The sequence below is a fragment of the Arachis hypogaea genome, chromosome 15, assembly GCF_003086295.3.
Source record: "Arachis hypogaea cultivar Tifrunner chromosome 15, arahy.Tifrunner.gnm2.J5K5, whole genome shotgun sequence".
NCBI lineage: Eukaryota > Viridiplantae > Streptophyta > Magnoliopsida > Fabales > Fabaceae > Arachis > Arachis hypogaea.
The window spans coordinates 6,141,836-6,169,668 of NC_092050.1; the positions used below are offsets into that span (position 1 = coordinate 6,141,836).

At 39.2% G+C, this 27,833-nt stretch overlaps 2 protein-coding genes across 2 annotated transcripts; both read left to right on the top strand.

The window, feature by feature from the left end:
- The first annotated feature begins 2,867 nt into the window (after positions 1 to 2,867).
- On the top strand, positions 2,868 to 3,917 carry LOC112747775 (uncharacterized). The gene has a single exon (XM_025795962.1). The coding sequence runs from the start codon at positions 2,868 to 2,870 to the stop codon at positions 3,915 to 3,917; it is 1,050 nt and encodes a 349-aa protein (XP_025651747.1).
- Positions 3,918 to 13,160: 9,243 nt separating this feature from the next.
- Positions 13,161 to 18,305, top strand: LOC140179072 (uncharacterized). Its single transcript, XM_072217668.1, has 3 exons — positions 13,161 to 15,717; positions 15,766 to 16,768; positions 17,630 to 18,305. Exons 1-3 carry the CDS (start codon positions 13,161 to 13,163, stop codon positions 18,303 to 18,305), a joined length of 4,236 nt encoding a protein of 1,411 aa, XP_072073769.1.
- The last annotated feature ends 9,528 nt before the right edge of the window (positions 18,306 to 27,833 follow it).

Genomic DNA, 27,833 nt, shown 5'->3' on the forward strand with positions numbered 1-27,833 from the left:
TTCTTTATTCTTACTTTACTATTTTTTAAGCTATTTGTCTTCGGATCACATTTGGTGATAATTGGGAATACCCAACTTCTTTTATACTTCCTTATGGAAACAATTATAAAATAATATCTATCTTTGAGAAAAAAAATGACATAGTTTTTTCATACTTACTTAGAGGTCGCGAGTTCGAGTCTCGCTCCTAACTTAAAAAAAAAAAAAAACATAAAATCTTCAAATAAAAAGAAAGTGATCAAAGAGAAAGGACTTTCTATCTATTCTACACATTTATTTAAAAAGTAAAATAAATTGGAGTTAATATTTATTTTGGTTCTTAAATTTGTACACAATGTGATTCACAGTAGTTTTTGGATAATTTTTGGCATACAAAACATTAATAGAGTATTGACATAAATAATAAATATATGTGACACTAAAAAACGTAAAATGATATCATTTTAATTTTGACAAATAATTTAAAAATAACACCATATTAGTTGCTTTGAGAAGAAAAATTTCAAGCTACTTATAAAATTATTTTTGAGTTATTTAAATACTAAAATTAAAACGTGGTGATTTTATAAAATCCAATATAGTAACAAAATGTTTACGTTAATGATCTGTTAAATTTGTGTGTCAAAAATTATTTCGAAATTAATATAAATCATGTTCTTAAATTTTAAAAATTAAATAAAAATAATTAAAATTTTAAAGATTAAATTGAGACTAATATGTAGATTAGGATATTATCTCAATAAATTATGCATCTTCCCAATGTAACAACAACAAACAATATACTTTTAAAAATATTTTTAAAAAAGTAGAAAATAAGAAAAAGACAATACTATATGAAAATTATTTTGATAAAGAAGTTTAAAATGTCTTTTTTTAAAAAATATTTTTTAGCTATTAAAATTTAATACATATAATTGATTAAATTATGTTATATTATCAAAATTATACTGGATAAATCGATTTAACAAAAAAATCGATTAACCAAATTTTAAATGAGTCTAAATTAATATCCTTTTAATAGAAAATGATTACAATATCTCTATTATATAAAGTAATTAAAATATTCTTATTATTATTATTATATATATATATTAATTTTAAAAATTTTAAATTTTAATCTTTTTTTCTTTCTGTAATCATAGAATTATAATTTTGAATTTTTAAAATTAATATGTATATATATCATAAAAAATATTTTAAATTACTTTTTATAATAAAGATAATTGTAATTATTTTTTATTAAAAAAATTAATTTAAATCAATTCAAAATTTAATTCACTAATTTTTTAACTAAATTGATTTATTTAATTTAATTTTAATAGTTAAAAAATATCATTTAAAAAAAGTTTAAAGTGTCTTTATCTTAATGTCTTCCATACTACATACGGTATAAAAGAAGAATAGACAATCTCTAACTCAATTAAGCGCTAAGCCTTAGGCTGTGTTTGGTTTAGAAAGAAGAGAAACACATTTGAATGCATTCAACGCTTCATTTTTATGTTTGGGTATTTTTTTTTTAGATTTGGATCCTTTAAAGTTTGAATTTTATTTTAAAGAGTAGAGTGTGATCTTCTACCCTTGAATAGTTTCTCTTTTATATTTATTTTTGGTCCCACCTATGAAATAAATGGTGAAAAATCATACTTTACTCTTTAAAGTGAAATTCAAACTTTAGAGAATTCAAATCCATTTTTTTCTCTAAACGTCAACGTAATTTTACGATCTTAAAAAGTTAGAATTTGTAGCTAATGCTTTTAGAAAATCACGTTAGTATTAAATTTATTTTTTCTTATCAATTTTACATTTTATTTCTTTGCTTGTAGTCTCTTTAGTATTTAAGTATTTTAAATATATAATTATATTTTTTTATTAAATTTTTACTGTTGATTTTGTATAAAAAAATTTATTTTTTGTTTGACTCTATTAAAATTTGTAAATGTAATTTTTGTACAATAATTTATTATTATAATTTTGTTATAATATAAATTATTAATTCCATTAAAAAAATAAAATAAATAAAAATCTAATTATAACTAACAATAAAATCATAAATAATTAAAATTTATAGTTTAAAATAATATTAAATAAAAAATTACCAAAAGTACTAAAAAATTATAAGTAATATAATATAATAAAATATATTTTAATATATTTTTTATATATTATTTTTGCTTTTGATATAAAAATATTTTTTACCAATTTTTATATATTATTTTTATTTTAGTAAGTAAATATTAATTTTATTATAAAATTAATTAATAATATCTATTTAAATATCTAAATTAAAATGATAGAATAATATAAAAAATTTATTTAAATTGATGTCTATTTTAATAATTTTTTATTTAAAAATAATTTTGAGTAGTGTAATCAAAATCATATTTACTCTACTATAATCTATTTTGATATAAAGATTATCAAACATAAATCACTTTAATACAAACTTACTTTTAATCAAAATCATGTTTACAAAATAATTTTATACAAATTCTCATTTTCAAACTAAAATCCAAACACACACTAATTTATTTAATTTAATTTTAATAGTTAAATCAATTCAAAATTCAATTCACTAATTTTTCAACCAAATTAATTTATTTAATTTAATTTTAATAGTTAAAAAATATCATTAAGAAAAAAGTTTAAAGTGTCTTTATCTTAATGTCTTCCACACTACATATGGTATAAAAGAAGAATCGACGATCTCTAACTCAATTAAGCGCTACGCCTTATTCGGTGCATCACTGCGTTCAAAACGGAACAGTGATGACTGATGACAACAACAACATCATTTACGTAACCATTTCACTTTTCTTGTCATCTCTTCAAACTTCACACTCATAACTGCGTTTCGCTTTTTTTCCACCATGCCCAACCTCACCACCAATTATTCAAAGAAGCCACCAAGGCCCAACCGGATATGCTTCTCCTTCGCCGCGTACGCCGCCGCTCTCATGGACCGCCTCAAATCCTCCAACATCATCGTCTCCGATGGCCTCTCCGATGCTGAATTCTCGCAACTCGAATCAAAATTCAACATCACCTTTCCGCCGGACCTCCGCGCCATCCTCCACCACGGCCTCCCGATCTCGCCGGGCTTCCCAAACTGGCGCTCCTCCTCCGATCAGCAGCTCCAGATTCTCCTCAACCTCCCAACCTCCTCCATCCTCCGTCAGGTCTCAAAAACCGGATTCTGGCATCCTTCCTGGGGCCCCGAGCCCAGTGACCCGACCCGGGCCACCAGCTCCGCGTGGCGCATCTTGAACCAGGCTCCGCAGCTCATACCTATTTACCGGCATTGCTACATCCCTGCGTCGCCGAACGTAGCCGGGAATCCCGTCTTTTACGTCGATCACGGCGGCGATCTTAGGTTGTTGAGTTTCGACGTGGCGGGATTCTTCGAGAAGGCGGAGTTCATGTCGGAGTGGGAAGGGGAACAGGATGAGCCGGTTTGGGCGGCCAAGAGTGCGAGGAGAATAAGGTTTTGGTCGGAGATGGCGGAAGAGGTGGTGGAGGGGGAATTGGCAAACAAGTGGTGGTGGAGAAGGTTTGAAGGGGAGATTGGAGGGTGCATGGAAGGGGCGGTGTGGAAGCTGAGAGACGGAGGGTGGAGGGAGGAGGAGATTCGCGACATGATGATGGTCATGGACGACGGTGGTGATCATGGAGAGGAAGAAGAGAAGAAGGTGAATGTGAGGGTGAAGGACATGGAGGGGATGACGTGGCAGGCGAGGGTGCTGTCTTTGGTGCTTCTGCGTGCGGGTTGGAGCAGGGAAGATGTGGTGGACTCTCTTGGTTTGGTCGGCGATAAAGGGATGGAAGTCGTGGTTCCAATTCTATCAACAGATACAAGAAAGCATCACTCACAACTCACAAGTCACAATAACAATGCCTTAAACAACATTCTTTCAACTTAATTACTACCGTTCAATTAGTCAACCTTAGCAGCTATTTTCTTCATTGTTATCCTCACAATAGCCTAGGCTGATTATCATTTTTTGAGTGAATAGCAATTAATTTGTTGTTAGTTTTTATGGACAGAGATAAAAGGCGAATGAATTCAATTGTTGTTGAACAAGAGTGAACCGAATCATAAGAATTTGTTTTGCATGGAACATGACAAATGTCTATGTGTGGTGGTGTACTAAGCATAAATCGCATTATGTGATATGGTGGATGTGCTTTCTCTTTAGAACCTCCTGGCTCCTGGACCACATAGAGGGGGTGGCAGATATATGTATGTGTGCCGCCATAACGTTGGGTTCTTATTATTTTCTTGCGGGTTTGGTGGCTATAAGAATTTAGAGAGAAATAATAAAGGATTAAGGAGGATGAAGTGACGGGGTTGGTGAATGGATGAACTGTTTTTGTACATTTGGCCACATAACATGTGTTTCAACCTTGTGATATCAAAGAAAATCTCATTTGTCTTCTTTCTAGAATGAGCTCATGCCAACATTGTGCCACGCCAAGCGGGGATTAGCAGGCGATTAATATCACCGTTTCAAATAGACCAAAAAAAAAGGAAGACGAGAGAAGAGAGAAAAGGGGGGGGGGGGGGGGGGGGGGGATATTTAAATTCATGCTTGGGGAGACACAAAATACCAAAGGGTAGTTGTTTTCGGATTTTACTGAAATATGGAGTATACTAGCAGAGCGAAATGGTTGGTAGCAAGTTCTATTCTTCAAATTAAAAAAAGTAATGAAATTGTAAATAATTTCTAATTAAAAAAAAAAAGGTAAAATTAGACTAGATTTTTATAGTGATTCTCGTATTTATGTTGTAATTTGTATATCAATTTGGTTCATAAGATTTTAATGGTGCTATGGTGTCTAAATTATCTAACTTATTTTTAAAGATAAAAAAATAAAATATTTAAAAAAGTTAAATATTTAAAATTTATTAAATATTATCTATTTACCTTTTTTGATAAATTAGATACATTCTTAAGAATACCATAACATTCACCTTTATATTATGCTCAATTTAATCCCTTTTTCTTTAACAAAGTCTGAAAATTGTCCACAATAAAAAAGATTTTTTCCATTATCAACTTCTACTCGGATAAATTCCATGCAAAGACTAGCTCGGGAACAATATCAAAAAAGAAGAACAAAAAATTTTTGTTTTACATGTATTTGGTAAAACTTTAAAAAATATGATAGTTGATTCACGGGTAAAGTATATTTTTTGTTCTTAAATATTATTTAAAAAATTTAAAACATTCTTAGATTTTATTATGTTTAAATTTTATTCTTAATATTTTTAATTTGCATCAAATATATTTCTGATAGTTAACATTTCGAAAATTTTATAACGAATCCAATAATAATGCATGACAACTAGAGTTAGAAATAAATCGAGTTGAATCGAGCTAAACCAAGCTCAAATTTGGCTCACGAAAATTAAGCTTGGCTCATGACTCGATTCATTAACAATCGAACCTATTTCGTAAACTCAAGCTCGACTCAACGAAAGCTCACAAGTTGACTCAAATAGGAACATAATCTATAATTCTATATTAAAAATTATAACTTATATATATTAAAAAATATTAAAAAAAATTAATTTTATATATTATCTATCTATCAATTATAAATTTTTTATTTATATCCTACGTCAAAATTATATATAAAAATTATTATAAAATTTTAAATAATTAAGAACAGTAATATATATGTAAAATTATATATATATATATATATATATATTAAATTATTAATACGAATATCTTATATGTATTTAATTTATACTTTTAATATTATATATAATTGAGCCAGTTCACGAGTTAATAAATTGAGCTTATTCAAACTCAAGTTCGACTTATTTAATTTATGAGCTCAATTCCAAGGTTAAGCTCGGCTCATCAGCTTACGAGTTCAACTTATCGAGCTATTAACGAGTTGAGTTCGAGCTGGCTTAATTCATTTCCATCCCTAATGACAACTATGTCTAATTTACTTGTGTTAAAAGTTGTTATTGTGAAATTGTTATTGAATTGATCCTAAATTTTTTTAAAAATTAATCGCCAAAAATACATTTAATACAAATAAAATTTTTTTAAAACAAAATAAAATCTAAAGATATTTTAAAAACTTTTAACAAAATTTTAAAAATAAAAGATATATTTTACCCTTTATTTATTTTATTTATGTAGCTTTTTTCTAGCACCCCTATGATTGTGACTCTTTTGTTGGCACATTGGCTCTTTTAATTCATGATGTTTGTTTGCATCATTTTTGTCACAACTTTAACAATTACTTAAATATAACTCAGTTCTAAATGGTTTAACTTTTTATTATTGTTTCACTTGATTTTTAGTAAATTTTAATATAATTTTTTAATAAAATGTTAAATTAAATTTGTATTAAAATTTTAAGTATTTAAAAAATAGATATAATTTCTTTAAAAAAGAGTGAATTTGACTAAAAAATTATTTAGTGTTAGTATCAAAATGTATGAGATGTTTAAATTATAGTAAATAATAAAAAATTGTAATATAATAGATGAAACTTTAAAATTACAATTGAAAGAAAGCAAAATACTTAAAGAAAAAAAATAAAAAATAAAATGCGTAAAGCAAATAATGAAAAGAAAAAATAAAAGAAAAACAAATAAAAGTGAACTTCCAACACTCACATGCATTTGTGCTCCATGATCTTCCGTTGCATTGCTGGGACTGAGAATTTCAATGGAAGCTTATGTGTGATGATATAGTGTTTTTGAAGATGTCCTAGAACTCTTAGTTTCTACTATTTATAAACCATGAAGATAGACTTGCCATGGAGCATGCCGTCTACGATCTTACTTTCTCATTTTTCTCAGCCATGACCTATTGACCATGAAGAATCTTGACCCCTAAGTTTTGACAACCATGTCTTTCTTGGTTTTCAAGTCTCACGTTTTCTTTAGCACGCTCCTCAAATTTCGCACACATGTTCTCCACTCAACTGGAAGGTCGAGTAGTAAGTCTTGCTACTCAAGAAAAGGCAATAACTACCTTTTGACTTCGATACTCTTTGCATCATCATTTTTCGACTTCAACTTATCTTTTAGTAGTCAATATCGTTGGCAGTCGACGCACCCTCTTATCGGAAAAAATCTAATTTTTTTGTATCAACAATTACAATATTTGCATATATAATATGTTAATTATAGGAAAATTAAGGGTTAAGTACTTTTTTCGTCTCTAACATTTTGGGTTAAAATCAAAATCGTTCCCAACTTTTTTTTGTTATTAAAATCATCCTCAACATTTAAAAACGCTTTAAAATAATCCTTTTTCAAATTTTTGGACTAAAATACCCTTAATCACCATCATCCTTCTCCTCACCTTCCTCACTTCCACCACCTCCACCATATCCACTGCCACCATAACAAAGCGAGGGGCTGCCATTGGATTGCCGCTGCCACTGGGTTGCCATTGCCGCTACAAGGTCATCATTTAGATCACCGCTGTCGCTGCTGGTTCATCGGAGAATAGAAAGAGAGAAAAGCAATGCGAAGAAAGGAGAGATGAGTTGCTGTTGTAGGGCGCCGTTGCTGCTGCAGGGTCGTCGTTGCTACCGCTGGGTCGCTGCTGCCGCTGGTTCATCGGAGAAGAGAGAGAGAGAGAGAGAGAGAGAGAGAGAGAGAGAAGCGATGCGAAGGAGGCGCTGTCGCCGCTGGCTCATCAGGGAAGAGAGAGAAGCGATGCGAAGAGAGGGAGGGACGGGTTGCTGCTGTCGCGGGGTCGCTGTTTCGTCGGAGGAGAGAGAGAGAGAGAGAGAGAGAGAGAGAGAGAGAGAGAAGCGATGCGAAGGAGGTGCTGCCGCCGCTAGTTCATCGGAAAAGAAAGAGAGAAGCGATGCTAATGAGGGAGGGGTTGCGGGTTGCCAATGCTGTCGCTACGTCGTTTTTTCGCCGGCGAAGCTTTCTTTTTCCTCTTCTTCTTCTCACCGGCAATGTTGGTGGCAATGAAAGTGGTGGGGTGAGGAAGGTGAAGAGGAGGATTATGATGATGAAGGATATTTTGGTTCAAGAATTAGGAAAAGAATGATTTTAAAGTATTTTTAAACATGGAGAATGATATTAATAACGAAAAAATGTCAGAAATGATTTTAATTTTAACCCAAGACGTAAGGGACGAAAAAAGTACTTAACATAAAAAATTAATTATATTATATTATTAGACTAACATAAACAATCGAAATTATACAAATAATAATGTTGTTTCACCATTCATAACTTCATAACATACATGTCACATAAAAAAGTTCATTAACCAAATACATTGTTCTCAAACATGCAATATATCACTAAGTAGTTGGAAGTCAAATTTGTTAATAAAGGCGGAGATACTAATAATTATAAAATCAATTATAAATAGCTTATCTATGTACTTTTCTTAATCTCTTCAAGATGCTAAAAAAAGTTAAAAAAAAATTATACAAGAACAAAAGAGATTCTTTTGAAAAAAAAATATAAAAGAAATTGATGCCAACAACCAAATAAAACACTGTTCAAAAGCCTAGCTAAAAAGCAAGGAAGTCTTGGAGTTGGATATATAAAAATAAAAAAATACAATCATGTTGTTTAAATGGTAGTAGAAATATTCAAATAAAAATGAACTACTATAAAAAAAAATGATCGAATTGTATTATGATGTGGATAAAAACATGCCAGTGGAAGAGCATAATAATTTAAAAGATCTAATGGGTTTTTGGAAGGAGATCACGAAAAAAGAGATGTATATGTAATGAGAGATGAAAAAAATGTGTTGAAAATGGTGAAGTAATGAGGTTTTGAAAAGATATATAGGTTGAGAATGTGTTATTACGAGAGAAATTTTTAAGATTATTTGTTTTTTCAAATTAAAAGAATATCACTATATATGATAGATTATGAGGTATAGATTGGTTCATCATGAATATGGAGTCTCTAGTAAGGAAGATACAATGTGAAATCATTCACGAACGTAGTCGAAAAGAAGATATATGAGAGCCAATTAGGAAACATATTTTGATAATCTATAAAGAGGATTGGTATCACCTTAAATTGAAATGCTAATGTGATTTGTAATAATAAATGGGCCGAATAGAAAAAACAAACTAATAAGGGTGAAGGGACATGTGTATTGTGTGAGGAGATGCCAGAGTCAATAAATTATATACCGCGGCGGATTAGTCCTTGGTCAGCCGGGCTGGGGGATACCGTGGGAAACCAAAAAAAAAAAAAAATTATATATTTTTTATAATTCTTTTTGTTCAAAATTGTGGTCAATGGCCTTGAATTTTGTTTGTGAGTAGAAGTATATGATGATAGATTTTGGTTTGAGAGTTTGATTAATTATGATGTGTACAATATCTCAAAAAAATAGATTATGCTGTTTTTTGTTATTTTTTATATTGTTTGAAATTGTAGGGATTTAGGGTTATAAAGGGAGAAAAATCAAATTGGGTCATAATATAAATTTTGTTATCTTATATGATTGTTGTAGTGTCTAACGTGGTAAGAAAATATTAGCTCATCACTTTATTTACTGAGTTACTGTTAAAAAGAGATTAATGAATTATTATGATGTTTAAAATTCACTCTTAAATACTATAATAATAAAGTTAAAAATTTAAAGACCAAATCAATGTAAGATATTGTTACGTTGGGTAACCGAAAGTTAATGGGCTGGACTCATTAGGTTGGCCCAATCGTATGAGGGAGGAAGCCTTTGAGCGGGTTTGCGCCTTTGGAGACTCCTTTCGACTTGTGAGTGTGAGTGAATGGGGGGTGGTACCTGCAAAGACACTCTGATGCCTAAGTTAGCGAGAGTGTGAGCAGGTCTAAAGAGTATTGGGACTTAGAGATACCTGAGGGATGTCAGTGTATTTATAGTGGTGAACCAATAACCACCGTTAGAGTGGTTCCACCTTTTAGGGTGGATAACCGCCCCTTTATCTTAGGGAGGTTACGATATGACTCCTGGAAGTGGGTTGAGAGATTTTAGGGACAGTTATTATCTGCCAGCTAATCTTTACTCGCGACTTCTTTAGAGCAAGTCGTGGGGAGAACCGACTTCTAAAGAGAAGGTCGGTGTTCTGAGGAGCCCAACCTTGTGGTTGGATCTTGTAGTTTGGACCTGAGTCTTAGAGTTGGGCCAGGGTATGAACAGTGCCCCTACTCGAGCCCAATTCCTTTTAAGGATTGGGGTCGAGTATTATAACTCGGGACCGTAGCCAACTTGATGAGGATCCGACGTGATTTTTCGGAACTGACGTGTTTCAAAAGTTTTCAACAGTCTCGTCAAATCAAACATCGCGTCACTTAGGGGTTTGACCATTTATGCGCGGGGGCGGTCACATTGGTAACGGTGCAACTTTTGAATGGCCTGTGTCGTTTTGCTTTTATGCCCCTAACGTGTGTATAAATACTTTCCCTTCTTCTTGCTTGTTTCGTTTTTGAAAACTTTTCCATCTGCACCCTTTGATTGAAAGAAGAAAGCTCCTTCCTTTTCGAGTGCTGTTGCTTCCATTTTCTTGCAAGAAAAAAAAAGGTCAGCTTCTTATCCTTTCTTTGTAGAGTTGCATGTTTTTTTTTATTTGAGATGAGAGTCGGTCGTAGACTTTGTTTTGTCAGGGATCTGACTTCAGGCCCCCTTAGAGACCCTATTTTTTATCCCATTTTCTTTTTCTTTGTAGGTTTTTTCTAGAAAAATAAAAAATGTCTTCTGTTGAAATTCTCGCTCAGTGGGTGGATGTCACGGTTTTGGGGGAAGAACCCCTTGTTGACACGGACTTCATCACCAACCTCCGCACTCATCATAGGCTTTGTACTTCTGATGAGGACGAGCCGAAATATGAACTGGTTGTCCCGAGTCCCGAAGACCGGGTTTGCTTTGGGAGGGCCTCTGAGGCAGCCCCTCATTTTTTCTATATGTATGAGAGTATGATTACCCGCCTGGACGTTTTTCTCCCTTTTTCCGACTTTGAAATGGATGTTTTAGGCCACTGCCGTGTTGCTCCTACACAACTCCACCCCAGCTCTTGGGGTTTTTTAAAAATTTATCAATTCATTAGCCATGCCCTAGATTTTCTGACTTCTTTGAGGATTTTATTTTTTTTTCACATGACTAAGCCCTTCAGTGGGCAAAATAACAAACAACAATGAGTTTCTTTCCGGGCTATACAAGGCCGGAGAGTCTTTACCCTTTTTGATGAATCCTTTCATGACTTTAAGAACTTCTTTTTCAAAGTGCAAGCTGTAGAGGGTCACCACCCTTTTTTCCTAGATGAAAATTCTTCCCATCGCTTTCCTCTGTACTGGTTAAAGGCTTCTCCTTGCGAGAAATATAGTTTAGATAAATTTGGACGAGGTGGAGGCCGCCATCGTTGGGTTCCTCCGAGAAGTTTGGGGGAGAGCCCGTTATTTGGATACCAATAAGTTCCTTCAGGGCTCTCCGACCTTTGTGCAGGCCCAATTAGGTAGTGTCGTATTGGTTTGTTGGGTTTTTCGACTTTCCGAGTTATTTTTCTTGATTTTTCGATATGCTTTGTTGGCTTTTTACCTAATGGTTTTTGCAGAGATGGCGAAGAGGAATTCGAGGGAGTCTTACCAGAGGGTTCAGGAGGCCAAGGCTAGATCCCGCGCCAGGGTTGGTGGTGCCAGGGCGACCGGTCCTTCTCCTCCCCCTTCTTTTCACGGCTTGGGGACCCCTGCCCGACCTATCGTTATTTCTTCCTTGGCTTCTTCTCTGCTGCCCCCTTCTTCCCGACCTTCTCCTGAGCCAGAAAAGAAAAAACGCAAGGCTCTAGAGTCTGGCTCTCCTTTTGAAGGTGAGGTCAAGGTGGATGCTCGTCAATTCATCCAGGAGCATATTTATCCTTATACTCGTATAAGTATGGATGATGCTTCTCTTCGAAACAACCTTACTATTCTGGCCTAGGAGAATATTAGGGCGGTGGGGGTGTGCACTAAGTTTCTTGACATCTTTGGGAAGACTCCCCTTAGTTCTTTGGGCTCATCCCAGAGGGTTGAGGAGCTAGAGGGGAGGATTCTTTTGTATCAAGAGTCTGAGAGGAGCCTGAGGGAGGAGGTCACCAAGTTGAGGGAAGAGAGGGATAATCTCCGAACGGAGGGGGAAAAGTTGATGAGCCGATGCTCTATGGCGGAGGGCCTATGGGAGAAGGCGGAACTGAGCTACTCGAGTTTGTTCCAGGACCTTGTGGAGGTCAAAAAAGATCTAATGAAGGCTCGGGATGCTTATGCGGAGCTGGAGGATTCTATTGCCGAGGGATCCGAGGAAGCTTGGAGGGTTTTTAGGGAACATGTCGGGGTTATTGCTCCCGACTTGGACCTCTCACCCTTGGACCTGGACAAGGTTATAATTGATAGGGCGATCGTGTCTCCTCCTCGACCTGTTTCTGAATCCGAACTGAAGACTTGGGGCCAGAGAATTATAGAGTCTCCTCCCAAACCAGATGATGCTCCGAGTTCCTCCAAGGTTCCTGAAACTTTCCCTCCAACTCCTATAGATGTCTCTCTCCCTGACTCTGGTGGTGCTTTGATTACTCTTCCAGGTGGTGATGGTGATGCTCTTTGAAAAATTATCTTTGGCTATATGGGGGCCTGGCCTGTGGGTCCCCACTTTTTTAAACTATTTATCTTTATGTTCTCGTGGTAGGTGGTTGACATTTTCTTGGCCTTTTATGGCTGTAAACAAAAAATTAATGATATGACCAGTAAACATCGGTTACACATTATAGCTCGGTTACACTTCAGGCCCAATCATAACCGACGATTTCATCATGGCCATAAATGGCCCCAAATCAATAACGTCGGATCTACAATTTATCCTCTCCCTAGACGTTACATCAAAAGGATAACGGCCGACTTCTCCTGCTAATATAAAGCAGGCAAAAGACCAAAAGAAGGTACGTCACTTTTCTAAATTAAGAACTATTATCCCTTCAAATACTTACTTGAGCGTCGGAGTGCCTTTGCAGGTACCCGCCCTCGCCGTTCATCCATCGCCGACGTATACCTCGGTCCATTCTAGGAGTCCGCCGATCTTACCAGAGGACGAGCTATACCTCGGGATTACCAGGCAAGAACATTTGGCGCCCACCGTGGGGCCGAGCAACTTGAAAACCCATTCGCAAAGGTCCCAAGACACCCTTAAAATACTACCATGGCTGACGCTCCTCCCCCGACCCCATCCGAGCTCCTTCGGATGGTGACCGAGCTTCAACAAGCAAATCAACAAATGGCGGAGGAAAACCGAAGAATGCAGGAACAAATTGCACAATTGGTCACTAATCGGCTGGAACACAATGATGATCTTCATAACCGAGAGGAAAATCATGAACGTCGGTCAATCCCGACCCATGTTTCTGAAACACCACAACAGGAAGAAGAAGAAGCCCACCAAACAGAAAGGTCCCGACCAGAGGGTGAGGAAGATGAGCGCGACAATTCTGCCGGACCATTCACGGCCGACATTATGAATTTTCAGCTTCCCCGACAGTTCACCCTGCCGACCACTCTGACCCCTTATGATGGGTTGGGAGATCCCAAGCAGCATATTAAGAAATTCCGATCTATCATGATCGTTAATGGTGCATCTGATCCTATTTTATGCCGTTGTTTCCCATCTTTTTTAGACGGTCCTGCACTTGACTGGTTTTGTTCTTTGCCTGCAGATTCAATATCACGTTTTCAAGAATTGGCAAAGCAGTTCGAAGACCACTTCGCAGCATCTGCAATATACCTGCACGATTCTGACTACCTGACGACCATCAAACAAGGGCCGCAAGAGAGCCTGAAGGACTATATCACACGCTTTACAAAAGTCGCCATGAGGATCCCCGACCTTCATCCAGAAGTCCATCTCCATGCATTTAAGAGCGGCCTCCGTCCGGGCAAGTTTCAGGAGACAATAGCTGTGAGTAAACCGAAAACCTTGGCCGAATTCCGTGAAAAAGCCAAGGGACAGATAGATGTGGAAGAACTTTGGCAAGCCCGCAAAACAGAAAAGTCAACCGCGGCTAAGGATGAAGATAAGCCCCGCGACAGTAAGAAAGCATTCATGCCAGTTCCCCGTTATGAGTCATACACTCAATTCAACACAAAGAGAGATGATATTATTAAAGAAATACTCAACTCCAAATTAATCAAGCCTCCTCGTAAAGCCGGCACTTATCCGGAGTCCAAGACCGTTGATAAATCCAAATATTGCACCTTTCATCAGAAACACGGTCACACAACGGATGAATGTGTGATCGCTAAAGATCTCCTAGAGCGCCTCGCAAGACAAGGACATCTCGACAAGTTCATTGTCGGGCGTATGCAGAAGAATGCAACCTCGGCTTCCGACCTTGGGACAGCAAGTCCCTCATCAAAAGAAAAAGATAAGGCACCAGCCCAACCCAGAGGAATCATTAACTGTATTTCAGGAGGATATGCAGGAGGTGGACATACTCGCTCAGCCCGCAAGAGAACTTATCGGGCCATGTTGGCCGTCACAGATGCCCCCAAAGTTCCTCAGCCGGCCCAAGATTTCCCAGAAATGACTTTCGGATCAACCGACTTTAATCATACCGATGCTAATTATGACGATCCTGTGGTGATTTCTATCCAGTTGGGGGATCTAATAGTCCGCAAAGTACTTCTCGACCCCGGAAGTAGTGCAGACGTCTTATTCTTTACCACCTTCGAAAAGATGAAACTAAGTAACAAAATTTTGCAACCATACCATGGAGACTTGGTCGGATTTTCCGGGGAGCGAGTCCCTGTTTTGGGTTCCGTGTGGTTACAAACCACACTCGGTGAGCAACCATTATTTAAGACACAAGACATTCAATATCTTGTTGTCGACTGTTTTAGTCCTTACAATCTCATATTAGGTAGACCATTTTTGAATAAGTTCACGGCAATTGTGTCTACAGTTCACCTTTGTGTTAAGTTCCCTGTGCAGGACAATTTAGTGGCAACGATACATGGCGACCTCCATGAAGCTCGGCAATGCTATAATACAAGCCTGAAGCCCATCAAAAGGAACCACATGGTTCAGGTCAACTCCATCCAACCCGACCAGCCGAGTTTAACAGAAATCGATCCAAGAGCCGACTTTGAAGATCGGCCCATGCCAAACGAGGATTTAACAAAGGTAGCCTTGACCGAAGACCCCACCAAATACACCTTTATGGGGACGTCAATCAGCAAGGAGGAGAAGGAATCACTCATAAAGTTTTTGCGACAAAATGCCGACTTGTTTGCCTGGACATCTGCCGATATGCCCGGAATAGACCCATCTGTTATCACCCACAAATTAGCAATTAATCCAGAAGCTCGCCCAGTTTCTCAAAAGAAAAGAAACCTCGGAGCAGAAAAACGCCTTGCGTCCCTTGCCGAGGTCAAAAAGCTCATTGCGGCAAATTTCATCAAAGAAATCAGGTTCACAACATGGCTCGCCAATGTTGTTATGGTAAAAAAGAGTAACGGTAAGTGGCGCATGTGCGTCGATTTTACTGACCTAAATAGGGCATGTCCCAAAGATGCTTATCCTTTACCTTGCATTGACACTTTAGTTGACAATTCTTGCGGTTATGGTTCGTTAAGTTTTATGGACGCATACTCTGGTTATAACCAGATCCTCATGCATCCATCAGACAAAGACAAAACTGCCTTTATAACTGAATATGGCAATTACTGCTATAATGTTATGCCTTTTGGTCTAAAGAATGCAGGTGCAACATATCAGCGATTAATGAATAAGGTCTTCGAGAACCAGATAGGTCGGAATATCGAAGTCTATGTGGACGACATGGTGGCAAAGACCATAGTCGGCAACTCTCTCATACTTGACCTAGCCGAGATTTTCGGGCAGATCCGACGATATAACATGAGACTGAATCCTGAAAAGTGTGCATTCAGAGTACGCGGAGGAAAATTCCTCGGATTTATTCTTACCAGCCGAGGAATTGAAGCAAATCCTGAAAAGTGTCAGGCGATCCTTGATATGCAAAGCCCAAAAACGGTAAAGGAGGTGCAACGGCTCACAGGACGCCTCGCCGCCTTATCCAGATTTCTACCCTGTTTGGCAGCAAAATCTTTTACCTTTTTCCAATGTTTAAAAAAGAAAACAAAACATTTTGAATGGACTGAAGACTGTGAATCAGCATTTCAAAATTTAAAACAATTCCTTTCAAAACCACCTGTTTTACAAAAGCCAAGACCTAATGAGCCATTATGTATATACCTGTCTATTACTGATACAGCAATTAGTTCTGTCCTTGTAACAGAAACGGAGAAAGGTCAACAACCGATCTATTTTGTAAGTAAATCACTGCAGGGTGCCGAGCTTCGTTACCCAAGGTTGGAAAAGCTGACGTTGGCCTTAGTCTTCTCCTCAAGACGACTCCGACCATATTTCCAGGGACACACTATCATCGTCAGGACCGAACAACCCCTTCGGCACGTCCTTTCAAAGCCGGAATTAGCAGGCAGACTTATCAAATGGGCAATTGAACTTTCTGAATTTGATATCCAATACCAACCAAGAGGATCCATTAAATCCCAACACTTAGCCGATTTCGTTGCAGAGCTTACCCAACCAAGTATGGATGAACAGAACTCGGACTGGAGCCTGTTTGTGGATGGAGCCTCAAACCCCCAAGGGTCAGGAGCAGGAATATTACTCGAAAGTCCTGAAGGTATCATCCTCGAACATTCTCTTCGATTCTCCTTTAAAGCCAGTAATAACCAAGCCGAGTACGAAGCCCTCGTCGCCGGGCTCAGGTTAGCAATTGATTTACACATTACAACCTTAAAGGTTTATTGCGATTCTCTATTAATAGTCCAACAGGTTAATCAGGTCTTTCAAACAAAAGATCAGCTTTTATTGAAATACTTAGAGCTTGTACAGCAATTGATAAATGCCTTTCAAAAATTCAAAATTTACCACATTCCTAGAGAAAAAAATCATAGGGCTGACATTTTATCAAAACTAGCTACTACACAGTCACACACAGCAACATTATTACAGTCAACTTTAGACAAGCCGAGCATATATGTCATGAGCACTTTAAACGCTTTCAATGAAACAAGTTGGCAACTACCTTACATACAGTATTTAAAAGAGGGTTCTCTTCCGAAAGAGATCTCAGATAAGAAAAGGTTTCGACGACAAGCTTCTTTCTTCACGCTAATGAATAACACTCTGTATAGGCGGGGATACTCCCGACCACTTTTGAAATGTTTGGACAGGAATGAGGCCGATCTTGCACTAGCCGAGGCTCATGAAGGAATATGTGGCATACACTCGAGGGCAAGAAGCCTGGCACAGAAAATACTTCGAGCCGGTTTTTATTGGCCAAGTCTGTGGGAGGATAGCAGAAAGAAAGTCAGAACTTGTGACCAGTGTCAAAAGCACGCACCGATCATCAACATCCTAGCCGAGCAGCTTCACCAGTCCGTAGTAAGCTAGCCATTTAACCAGTGGGGGATTGACATCCTCGGTCCATTCCCTACCGCACCCGGGCAGTTGAAATATTTGGTCGTGGCTATTGATTACTTCAGCAAATGGATTGAAGCACAACCCCTGGCAAGAATCACATCCTCCCAGATGATATCTTTTGTTTGGAAATACATTATATGCAGATTCGGAATTCCCCGGCATGTTATCACCGACAATGGTCGGCAATTTACCGATCATAATTTTAAAGACTTTTTACAAAAACTGAAGATAAATCACCACTTTTCATCGGTGGAACACCCACAATCTAATGGCTTAGCTGAAGCCGCCAATAAGGTCGTCCTGCACGCTTTAAGGAAAAAGCTCGACAACGCCAATGGGCTCTGGGCCGAACTGCTCCCAGAGGTATTATGGTCATACAATACTACGGTGCATACATCAACCAAAGAAACCCCTTTTAGGTTGGTCTATGGTTCCGAGGCTATGATTCCCTTAGAAGTTTCACAACAATCCTTAAGAGCCCTAGCTGAAAATCATGATCAAGCTCGCCAAGCAGCACTTAACTTAATAGAGGAAATTAGGAATACGGCAGCCATTCGCCACCAAGCTCTACAGCAACAACTAAGTCGAAGACATGCCAAACGAGTTCAACCAAGGTCCTTCAATGTCGGAGATCTGGTACTGAGGAAAACTGAAGCGGCTCGCCGACCACCCTCCCATGGAAAACTTGCAGCAACATGGGACGGACCCTACCGTATATTCGAAGTCCTCGGCAGAGGAGCTTACAAACTAGAACATTTGGATGGCACTAAGATTCCGAGTTCATGGAATGTTAGCTCTTTAAAGCAATATTTCAGTTAACGCAAAGCAGAGTGCTGGTACTCTTTTTCCTCACTTGAGATTTTTCCCAAAAAGGGTTTTGCTCAAGGAGGTTTTAACGAGGCCAGCCTGCCCGAGATAAAATTGTAAGGTACTGCTTTGAAAAAGTTTACATGCATTTATATACTTTTAACAAGTTCTGTCTAACCGAGTTTATATGATCAATCAATATCACGAGGCGTTTGTTACCAAATAACTCCCGTTACAGACAAACAAGTCATCAAAATATCATTCCAGCCCCATTTACGGGTATCAGACAAAGTAATTAGGACTATCCAAAACCTAATTACGCAGATCGTTAACAATAAACAGTCATGAATATTCGTTCTACAAAACAACAGAGAAACTGCTAAAATACTACAACTACTACTTAACTAAGTTATCACCACCTTCCTCAATCACTTCCTCGTCATCTACAAGCTGACCGTCCCGAATCACTTTGCCCGGATCCATCTCCCCAAAATCGGCATCAGGCATCAGAAACTTCGCCTGCGTCACAGCACGGTAAAATCCTTCGGCAAAAGCATCAAGAATGTCACCTTCTCTACTTGCTTGAATTCCTTCATCTGAGTGGTAAGATCAACAACTCGCTTGTTCATATTTTCAACATCACTATTCTTCTTTTTTAACAGTTCAGCATCATTTTCACGATTCTCTTTTTCAACCTTTAGTTCCTTCTCCAAATCAGAAAACTTTTTCTGCAGTTCTGTTAAGGCTAATTCTTTAGCCGATAATTGTTCCTTTAGGGAGCCGACCTGTTCAGCCTCGGTAGCCATTTTCTTATGCCTTTTTTCCTGGCTACGGCCAACACAAGCCAATTGAAAGCCCAACACCTGAGATTTAAATATCCAACTATTAAAAACCTTACAAATATAAGTAGTTAAACAGAACCAATAGTTAGAATGAATTTACCTGCAGAAACTGATCAACTCCAACATCCCCGACCTCTTCCACCTGAGCTATGTCAGCAACGCCCTGCACAACCTCGTCTGCAATAACATTAAACGGAAAGCCTTGGTCCCAAAGAGATGAACTATCTCCATTGTTGTCAAAAACGTGAAGCTTCTCCTGCTTCGCACTAAAACTCGATAAGTCATCAAGTTGAATAACGGCTTCCTTGCCCTGATCTCCAGAGGTAGCAGTACCTTCTGTCTTTCTTTTCTTAAAGACAATCCCCTTCTTTCTTGGGAGAGGCTGATCGACCTCTCCCCCAACATCCACCTTTTCCGCATTCGAAGAGGAACCTTCGAAGTTCTTCGTCTTAAATCGAGCCCTAAGAGTCGAAGCGGTAACTCCAGGGAACTTCCCACCTGCCACAGAAACAGAACCAACATCATCAGCATAATAAAATCCTCATCTAAGTAAAAATCAAAACAAAAACATACCCTGATAACCTCACCAAGGTAATCGACAACAGCCGACCTATCAACCTCCCAGGGAAGCAACTCCGACACAGATACCAATCCCCCCTTGGATACCATTTCAATCAAAAAGGATATGATACACTCATTTCTTTCAGATATCATTTCAGGACCCAAAATTTGTTGAGGTTGACAACACCAGTACAAGGGAAACTTTTCCCCAAGATTTTCGTCCACATAAAAAGGAAAATCCTCATCCACAGACTTGACTTTCAGAAACATTTCTTTAAAATTTTTAAAGGAAGATTTGTACAGTTTGAAAATAGAAAAACCAGGTGTGTTGTTCAAGTTTACCCACAACCCCTTCCATACCCCCTTTGCCTGAAATAAAGAAAAGAAAAGTTCCAAATCTGGTTCAATCTCCAGAAATTCCATTAAAATCTGAAAACACCTTATGAAAGCCCAACCGTTAGGATGAACTTGTGAAGGAGCACAGTTCAATTGTTTCAGAATATCACATTCGAGCTGGCTAAAAGGGAGTCGAACCCTCAATTCCTCTAACACGCAACTATACATATAAAAACTCTCAAAATCCTCTCTCCTATGAAAAACCCGATCTGAGCGGTTGCATGGAAGTAATTCCAAGCGATAACCAGAGGACGAGCTATACCTCGGGATTACCAGGCAAGAACAATTAAAAATACCCTTTTTTAGACAAGGGTTTAGGTTATTTTTTATTAGTTGTGTGCATGCTTTTTCTTCTTTAGGTTTTGAAGAAAAAACCCCTTTTTTGATCTTTTGTTTTGAAAACCTTTTCTTGGTCGGCTGTCTTTTTTAAGCTTTTTGAGTTTTGAAGGTTTGAGACAGTCTTTTATTGCTTTCCATGAGTTTTCTGACCTCTTTTCAGTATTCCTTGTGCTCAATTTTTGATATATTGATTTTTCATAACTTAGGTTATTTTTGCGATGCATCTCTTTGTTTTTCGGAATTTTCGATTTGTTAATCGGTTAATTTCCGAGTTTATTCACGATCGTCTTTTATAACCTCTTTACACCGACTTGTACCTCGTCGTTTTATCCTGACGACCATTTAGGTCGGTTCATGGGATTTTCACGTTTTGTCGAACTTAAGTCGGTGCGTTTCGTAGAAAGCGAGAAGGAATTTATAAGAAATATTTGAGAAAGATCTTTATTTATTTGCAAATGTACTTTATCGCTACTAAGGGTTTCGGGGTATCTATGACCTCTTAGTCTCTACTGTGATGCCTCGTTAAAAACCCTTCTTTAGAAAAAACTCTTTTACTTTGGGAAAAAATCATGAAGTTGGGAAAAGAGTACATCAGGGAGTAGAGTTCGCTTTTAACTGTAGAACCTTTTCATATTACAAGCATGCCACGACTTGGGTAACTCGGTGCCGTTTAAGTCGGTCACCTTATAATAACCTTTTTCTAGGACCTCACTAATCTTGTATGGTCCCTTCCAATTAGCGGCGAGCTTTCCTTCCCCAGATTTGTTGACTCCTATGTCATTTCTAATTAAGACCAAGTCGTCTGAGGTGAATCTCCTTCGAATGACTTTCTGGTTGTATCTGTTCGTCATCCTTTGCTTCAATGCTACTTCTCTAATATGGGCTCGTTCGCGGACTTCAGGAAGAAGTTCAAGTTCTTCTTTGTGCCCATTTATGTTTCCAACCTCGTCGTGGAAGTTCACCCTTGGGCTTTGCTCGTTGATTTCAACCGGTATCATGGCTTCTATGCTGTAAGCAAGTCGGAAGGGTGTTTCTCCTGTGGCAGACTGAGGTGTGGTCCGATAAGCCCAAAGCACTTGTGGTAGTTCCTCGGCCCATGCTCCTTTTGCGTCCTGCAATCTTTTCTTCAACCCTGCCAATATGACTTTGTTTGCAGTCTCGACTTGTCCATTTGCTTGTGGTGTTCCACTGATGTGAATTGATGTTTGATTTTCATACTGGCTACCAGGTTTTCGAAGGTCGAGTCGGTGAATTGAGTGCCATTATCAGTGGTGATGGAGTGGGGTATCCCATACCTGGTGATAATGTTCTTGTAGAGGAACTTTCGACTTCTCTGAGCGGTGATGGTGGCCAATGGTTCTGCTTCTATCCACTTTGTGAAGTAATCCACTCCCATTATTAGATATTTTACTTGCCCCGGCGCTTGTAGGAATGGTCCTAGCAAGTCCAATCCCCATTTTGCGAAAGGCCATGGGGAAGTTATACTAATGAGTTCCTCGGGAGGGGCTACATGGAAGTTTGCATGCATTTGGCATGGCTGGCACCTTTTCACAAATTCCGTGGAGTCTTTTTGTAAGGTCGGCCAGTAGAATCCAGCTCGGATTACTTTTCTAGCTAACGACCTTGCTCCAAGATGGTTCCCGCAGATTCCATTGTGCACCTCTTCTAGCACCTCAGTTGTTTTTGAGGTCGGAACGCACTTTAGTAGTAGTGTTGATATCCCCCTTTTATAGAGGATATTTTTCACCATCGTGTAGCTTTGTGCTTCCCTCCAGATTTTCTTGGCCTCTTTTTCCTCTTTGGGGAGGATGTCTAATTTCACGTTTTCGACAAAGGGCTTCATCTATCCGAGGTCTAACCCGGTGATTTCAAAGACATCTTGAGCAACCTCCGTTTTGTCCACGGAGGGTTCAGGGAGAGTTTCTTGGATCAGACTTCTATTGTTCCCTCCTGGTTTGGTACTTGTTAGCTTGGAGAGGGCATCTGCCCTGCTGTTGAGGTCCCGAGTTATATGCTTTACCTCGGTCTCTTCAAAGTGCCTAAGGTGCTCCAAGGTTTTGTCTAAGTATTTTTTCATGTTGGGATCTTTGGCATGATACTCTCCGTTTATTTGGGAGGTCACCACCTGAGAGTCGCTGTATATTATTACTTTGGTCGCACCGACTTCTTCTGCCAGCTTTAACCCTGCGATCAAGGCTTCATATTCTACCTGGTTGTTGGAAGCTGGGAACTCGAAATTGAGGGAAACTTCAATTTGCATTCCCCTTTCGCTGACCAATATTATGCATGCCCCGCTTCCAGCTTTATTGGAGGACCCATCTACATATAACTCCCATGCAGTGAATTTCTCCTCTTGATCTCCCGCGTATTCCGCTAGGAAGTCGGTGAGGCATTGAGCTTTTATTGCCGTTCGGGCTTCGTATTTCAAGTCGAACTCGGAGAGTTCTATTGTCCATTGGACCATTCTTCCCGCAATGTCTGTCTTCTAAAGTACTTGCTTTATGGGCTGGTTCGTTCGGACTTTTATCGTGTGTGCTTGGAAATTTGGCCGTAATCGGCGTGAAGCCATGACGAACCCCAATTTGACGGTTTATTTTGTATTGAATTTAGAGTATTTTGATAACCTTTTGTCACATTTAGCCTATGAATTAGCATGGTTTTATAACTTCTCCTTTAATTGTGCTTAAGAGTGAAAACATGCTTTTTAGGTCTTAAAATAGCTAAATCTAATTCTCCTTGATTCCATTAGATGCCTTGATATGTTTGTTAAGTGATTTAAGGTTTAGGAGGCAAAGATTGGATCAAGGGAATGAAGAAAGAAGCATGAAAAGTTGGAGAACTCATGAAGAAATGAAAGAACCGGAAAGCTGTCAAGCCGACCTCTTCGCACTTAAACGACCATAACTTGAGTTACAGAGGTCCAAATGATGCGGTTCCAGTTGGGTTAGAAAGCTAACATCCGGGGCTTCGAAACGATATAAGATTTGTCATATTTGCTACACGTATGGTGGCGCGCACGCGCAAAGTACACGCACGCACCGTTGCTGCCACCTGGTTCACTTAAAGCAAAACGTGGCCAGCAAATTCTAAAGCCTTGTGGGCCCAATCCAACTCATTTCTGATGCTATTTAAGCCAAGGATTGAAGGGGAAATGAACATACTTTTCATACTTTACCATATGTTAGTTACCATTAGTCATAGTTTAGTTTTAGAAGTAGTTTCTAGAGAGAGAAGCTCTCACTTCTCTCTAGGATTAGGATTAGGATTAGGTTTAATTCTTAGATCTAGGTTTTAGTCTTTGCTTTCTTCTACTTCTACCTTTCAATTCTTTGTTGCTACATTCATCTTCCTCTATTCTTTTGTTGTAATTTCCTTTATGTTGTTTTTTTGTGTTTTGTTGTAGATCTACTTTTGTTTCTTCCTTCCTCTTTCAATTCAATTCAAGGTAAATCATAATAATTGTGTTCCTTTTGATTTGTGTTGTTAATTCCTTTCAATAATTGTTGTTAGATTTTGTTCTTGTTGTTGATTTACTATGTTTTCCTTTTATGCCTTTCAAGTGTTTGATGAAATGCTTGGTTGGATTTTAGAGTAGGATTCTATACTCTTGGCTTGGAAAGGTCACTTAGGACCTCTTGAGTTACTAATGACCAAGTGATTGATGATTGGGAGCCATTGACTCTAGTTCTCACTAATTGAATTAGTGGAGAGTTAGGACTTATGGACTAGGATTGATATAGCTCATTTGACTTTCCTTTACTACTAGTTAGAGGATGATTTAATGAGATTAATCCTTGCCAATTCTCATATTGTGGTTAGTGATTAGGATAGAGATCCTTGACCACCAACCCTTGCCAAGACCTTTTTAGCCATTAGTTTACTTTCTTGCCATTTATCTTTCATGTTTCTTATCAAAACCCCAAAATAATTCACAACCAATAACAAGACACTTTATTGTAATTCCTAGGGAGAACGACCCGAGGTCCAATACTTCGGTTTATAAATTTTAGGGGTTTGTACTAGTGACAAACAACTTTTTGTATGAAAGGATTATTGATTGGTTTAGAAACTATACTTGCAACGAGATTTCCTTAGTGAAATTCTAAACCGTCAAAAATCCAATCATCAGGCCACTACTAGGGAGTATGCAAACTTTTCAAGTTTTTAATACTTTAGTTCTGGGCCCTGTAGAACTCTGCTAGTGAAGTACACAGGATGCTGCCCGACTTCATCTTCCCGTATTAGAGCTGATGCTATAGCTTTGTCTGCTACTGACAGGTATAGGACGAGCTCTTCCCCGACTAGGGGTCGGGTCAGGATTGGAGGCTGGCTTAAGAACTTTTTGAACTCCCGAAAAGCTTCTTCGCATTCTAGAGTTCATTCAAACTGGCATCCTTTTCTTAGTAGGGAAAATAGTGGAAGGGATCTTAGTGCCGATCCCGCCAGGAACCTGGAAAGGGCGGCAAGCCTTCCATTTAATTATTGAACCTCCTTCAGGCAGGTCGGGCTTTTCATTTCCAAGATGGCTTTACACTTATCGGGGTTTGTTTCGATTCCCCTTTGTGTAAGCATAAACCCTAGAAACTTTCCCGCCTCCACCGCGAAGGTGCATTTTGTGGGATTTAGCCTCATCCCATGCGACCTTACGGTGTCTAAAACTTGCAAAAGGTCTGTCAGAAGGTCGGTTTCCTCCTTAGTTTTATCAGCATGTCATCTACATAGACCTCCATTAAGTCCCCAAGGTGGGGGGCGAACACTTTATTCATCAATCTTTGATATGTGGCCTCGGCATTTTTTAACCCAAATAGCATCACCACATAGCAGTAATTCGCTCTAGGTGTGATGAATGAAGTTTTTTCCTCATCCAGCTTGTACATCGGGATTTGGTTGTATCCCAAGTAAGCATCCATAAACGACAAGTATTGATACCCTGAGCTTGCATCTACTAGGGTGTCAATACTGGGAAGTGGATACGTGTCTTTGGGGCATGCTTTATTCAGGTCGGTATAGTCGACGCACATCCTCCACTTGCCGTTTTGCTTTTTAACTAGCACTACATTTGCTAGCCATGCCGGGTATTTGACCTATCGGATGAAGTTGGCTTCCAAGAGGGCTTGCACTTGCTCTTTCACCACCTGAGCTCGTTTTGCGCCGAGCTTACGCCTACGCTGCTGTACGGGTCGTGATCCGGGGTGTACCGAAAGCTTGTGGGACATGAGCCGAGGGTCTATCCCTGGCATGTCGGAAGCTTTCCAGGCGAAGAGGTCAGAATTTTGTTGTAGGAGCTTTATTAGCCTTTGTTTCAGATCTTCGCCTAGGCTGGCCCCTATGTTGGTTCTTTTTTCTTCCTCTTTTCCGATTTGAACCTCTTCAGTTCTTCCACCCGATTGTGGTCGCAGCTCTTCCCTTGCTTTTATTCCCCCGAGTTCTATGGTGTGGATTTCCTTGTTCTTTCCTCGGAGGTTTACGCTTTCATTGTAGCATTTTGTTGCCAATTTTTGGTCTCTTCGTACCGTCGCTATTCCCTTAAGTGTTGGGAATTTCATGCAAAGGTGAGGGGTTGACACCACCGCTCCGAGCCGATTTAACGTAGTCCTGCCGATTAAGGCATTATACGCCGATCCGACATCAATGACGATGAAGTCAATGCTCAGAGTTTTGGAATTTTCCCCCTTTTCGAAGGTTGTGTGAAGGGGGATGTATCCCAATGGCTTAATTGGCATGTCTCCTAATCCATATAGGCTGTCCGGGTAAGCTTTTAGCTTCCTTTCATCTAACCCTAACTTATTGAATGCAGATTTAAAAAGTATATCTGCCGAACTCCCTTGATCCACCAAGGTCCTGTGGAGGTTGGCATTTGCCAAGATCATGGTTATTACCACCGGGTCGTCATGCCCGGGGACGATCCCCTGTTCATCCTCTTTAGTGAACGAGATGGTTGGGAGATCGGGAGATTCGTTTCCAACTTGATAAACTCGCTTCAGGTGTCTTTTGCGAGATGATTTAGTGAGCCCTCTCCTGCGAATCCTCCCGAGATTGTATGCATGTGTCTCTCGGAGGTTTGTGGCAGCGGGTCTCTTCTGTCTTCATCTTCTCGCTTTCTTTCTCCATGATTGTCCGACCTATCCGTGAGATATCTATCAAGTCGGCCTTCCATGGCCAACCTTTCTATCACATTTTTAAGGTCATAGCAATCATTTGTTGAGTGGCCATATATCTTATGGTATTCACAGTAGTCGCTGCGACTCCCCCCTTTTTATTTTTGATGGGTCTGGGGGGCGGCAATCTTTCAGTGTTGCAGATTTCTCTGTGTACGTCTACTAGCGAGACTTTTAGAGGAGTGTAGGAGTGATATCTCCTAGGCCTGTCGGGGCCGACCTCCTCTTTTTTCTTAGGCTCCCTTTCTTTTTCTTTTGCTGAGTGGGGGGGCCCCAATCGCCAGCTGGGCTCCCGTAGCTTGGCATTTTCTTCCATGTTGATGTACTTTTCTGCTCTCTCCTGTACATCACTCAAAGAGGTCGGGTGCCTTTTTGATATGGACTGAGAGAAGGGGCCTTCTCTAAGTCCATTTACTAATCCCATGATGACTGCCTCTGTGGGCAGATCTTGAATTTCCAAACACGCTTTGTTGAACCTTTCCATGTAATCGCGCAGAGGTTCCTCGACCTCCTGTTTAACTCCCAGGAGGCTCGGCGCATGTTTTACTTTATCCTTCTGGATGGAGAATCGCATTAGAAATTTTCTTGAGAGGTCCTCAAAGCTGGTAACCGGCCTTGGAGGGAAGCTATCAAACCACTTCATCGCCGCTTTCGACAGGGTGGTCGGAAAAGCCTTGCAGCGAGTTGCATCAGAAGCATCGGCCAGATACATCCGACTTTTGAAATTGCTTAAGTGATGCTTCAGGTCTGTGGTTCCGTCATAGAGATTCATAGCAGGACTTTTGAAGTTTCTTGGAACTTTCGCCCTCATTATGTCCTCACTGAGCGGGTCCTCTCCTCCCAGGGGCAACTGTTCTCGGTCGCTGCGGGAGTTCCGGCTATTGAGGGAGGATTCAAGTTTTAAGAGTTTTTCTTCCAAGTCTTTTCGTCGTTCTATTTCCTCCCGGAGGTTTCGTTCCGCCTCTCGCTGTCGTTCTAGTTCTTGTTCCAGTTGCTCTAAACAACCTTGGTGGCCGTGGACCAGCCCCATTAGTTCGGTCGCATTGGGTGGCCCTTCCTTTCCGGATTCTCGTCCTTCCGAGGAGTTTATCTTTGGGTTTTTGAGTCCAGATGTGCCTTCTCTATGTTGGTCACTGGTTCCTTGATGAAGGGTCAGGTCTGCGTCATTGTTTCCTATATTTGGATTTTCTTGCTCAGAATTAGACGCTGTATGACCATCTTCTGGTGAGTTGTCCGCCATTATG

Bases quoted from the DNA above. Each gene is read 5' to 3' on its own strand.
- LOC112747775 (XM_025795962.1), top strand. From the start codon at position 2,868: ATGCCCAACCTCACCACCAATTATTCAAAGAAGCCACCAAGGCCCAAC.
- LOC140179072 (XM_072217668.1), top strand. From the start codon at position 13,161: ATGGCTGACGCTCCTCCCCCGACCCCATCCGAGCTCCTTCGGATGGTG. The intron at 15,718-15,765 runs GTGCAACATATC...AGAACCAGATAG, and splicing joins TTTTGGTCTAAAGAATGCAG to GTCGGAATATCGAAGTCTAT. The intron at 16,769-17,629 runs GTTAGCAATTGA...CATTATATGCAG, and splicing joins GCCCTCGTCGCCGGGCTCAG to ATTCGGAATTCCCCGGCATG.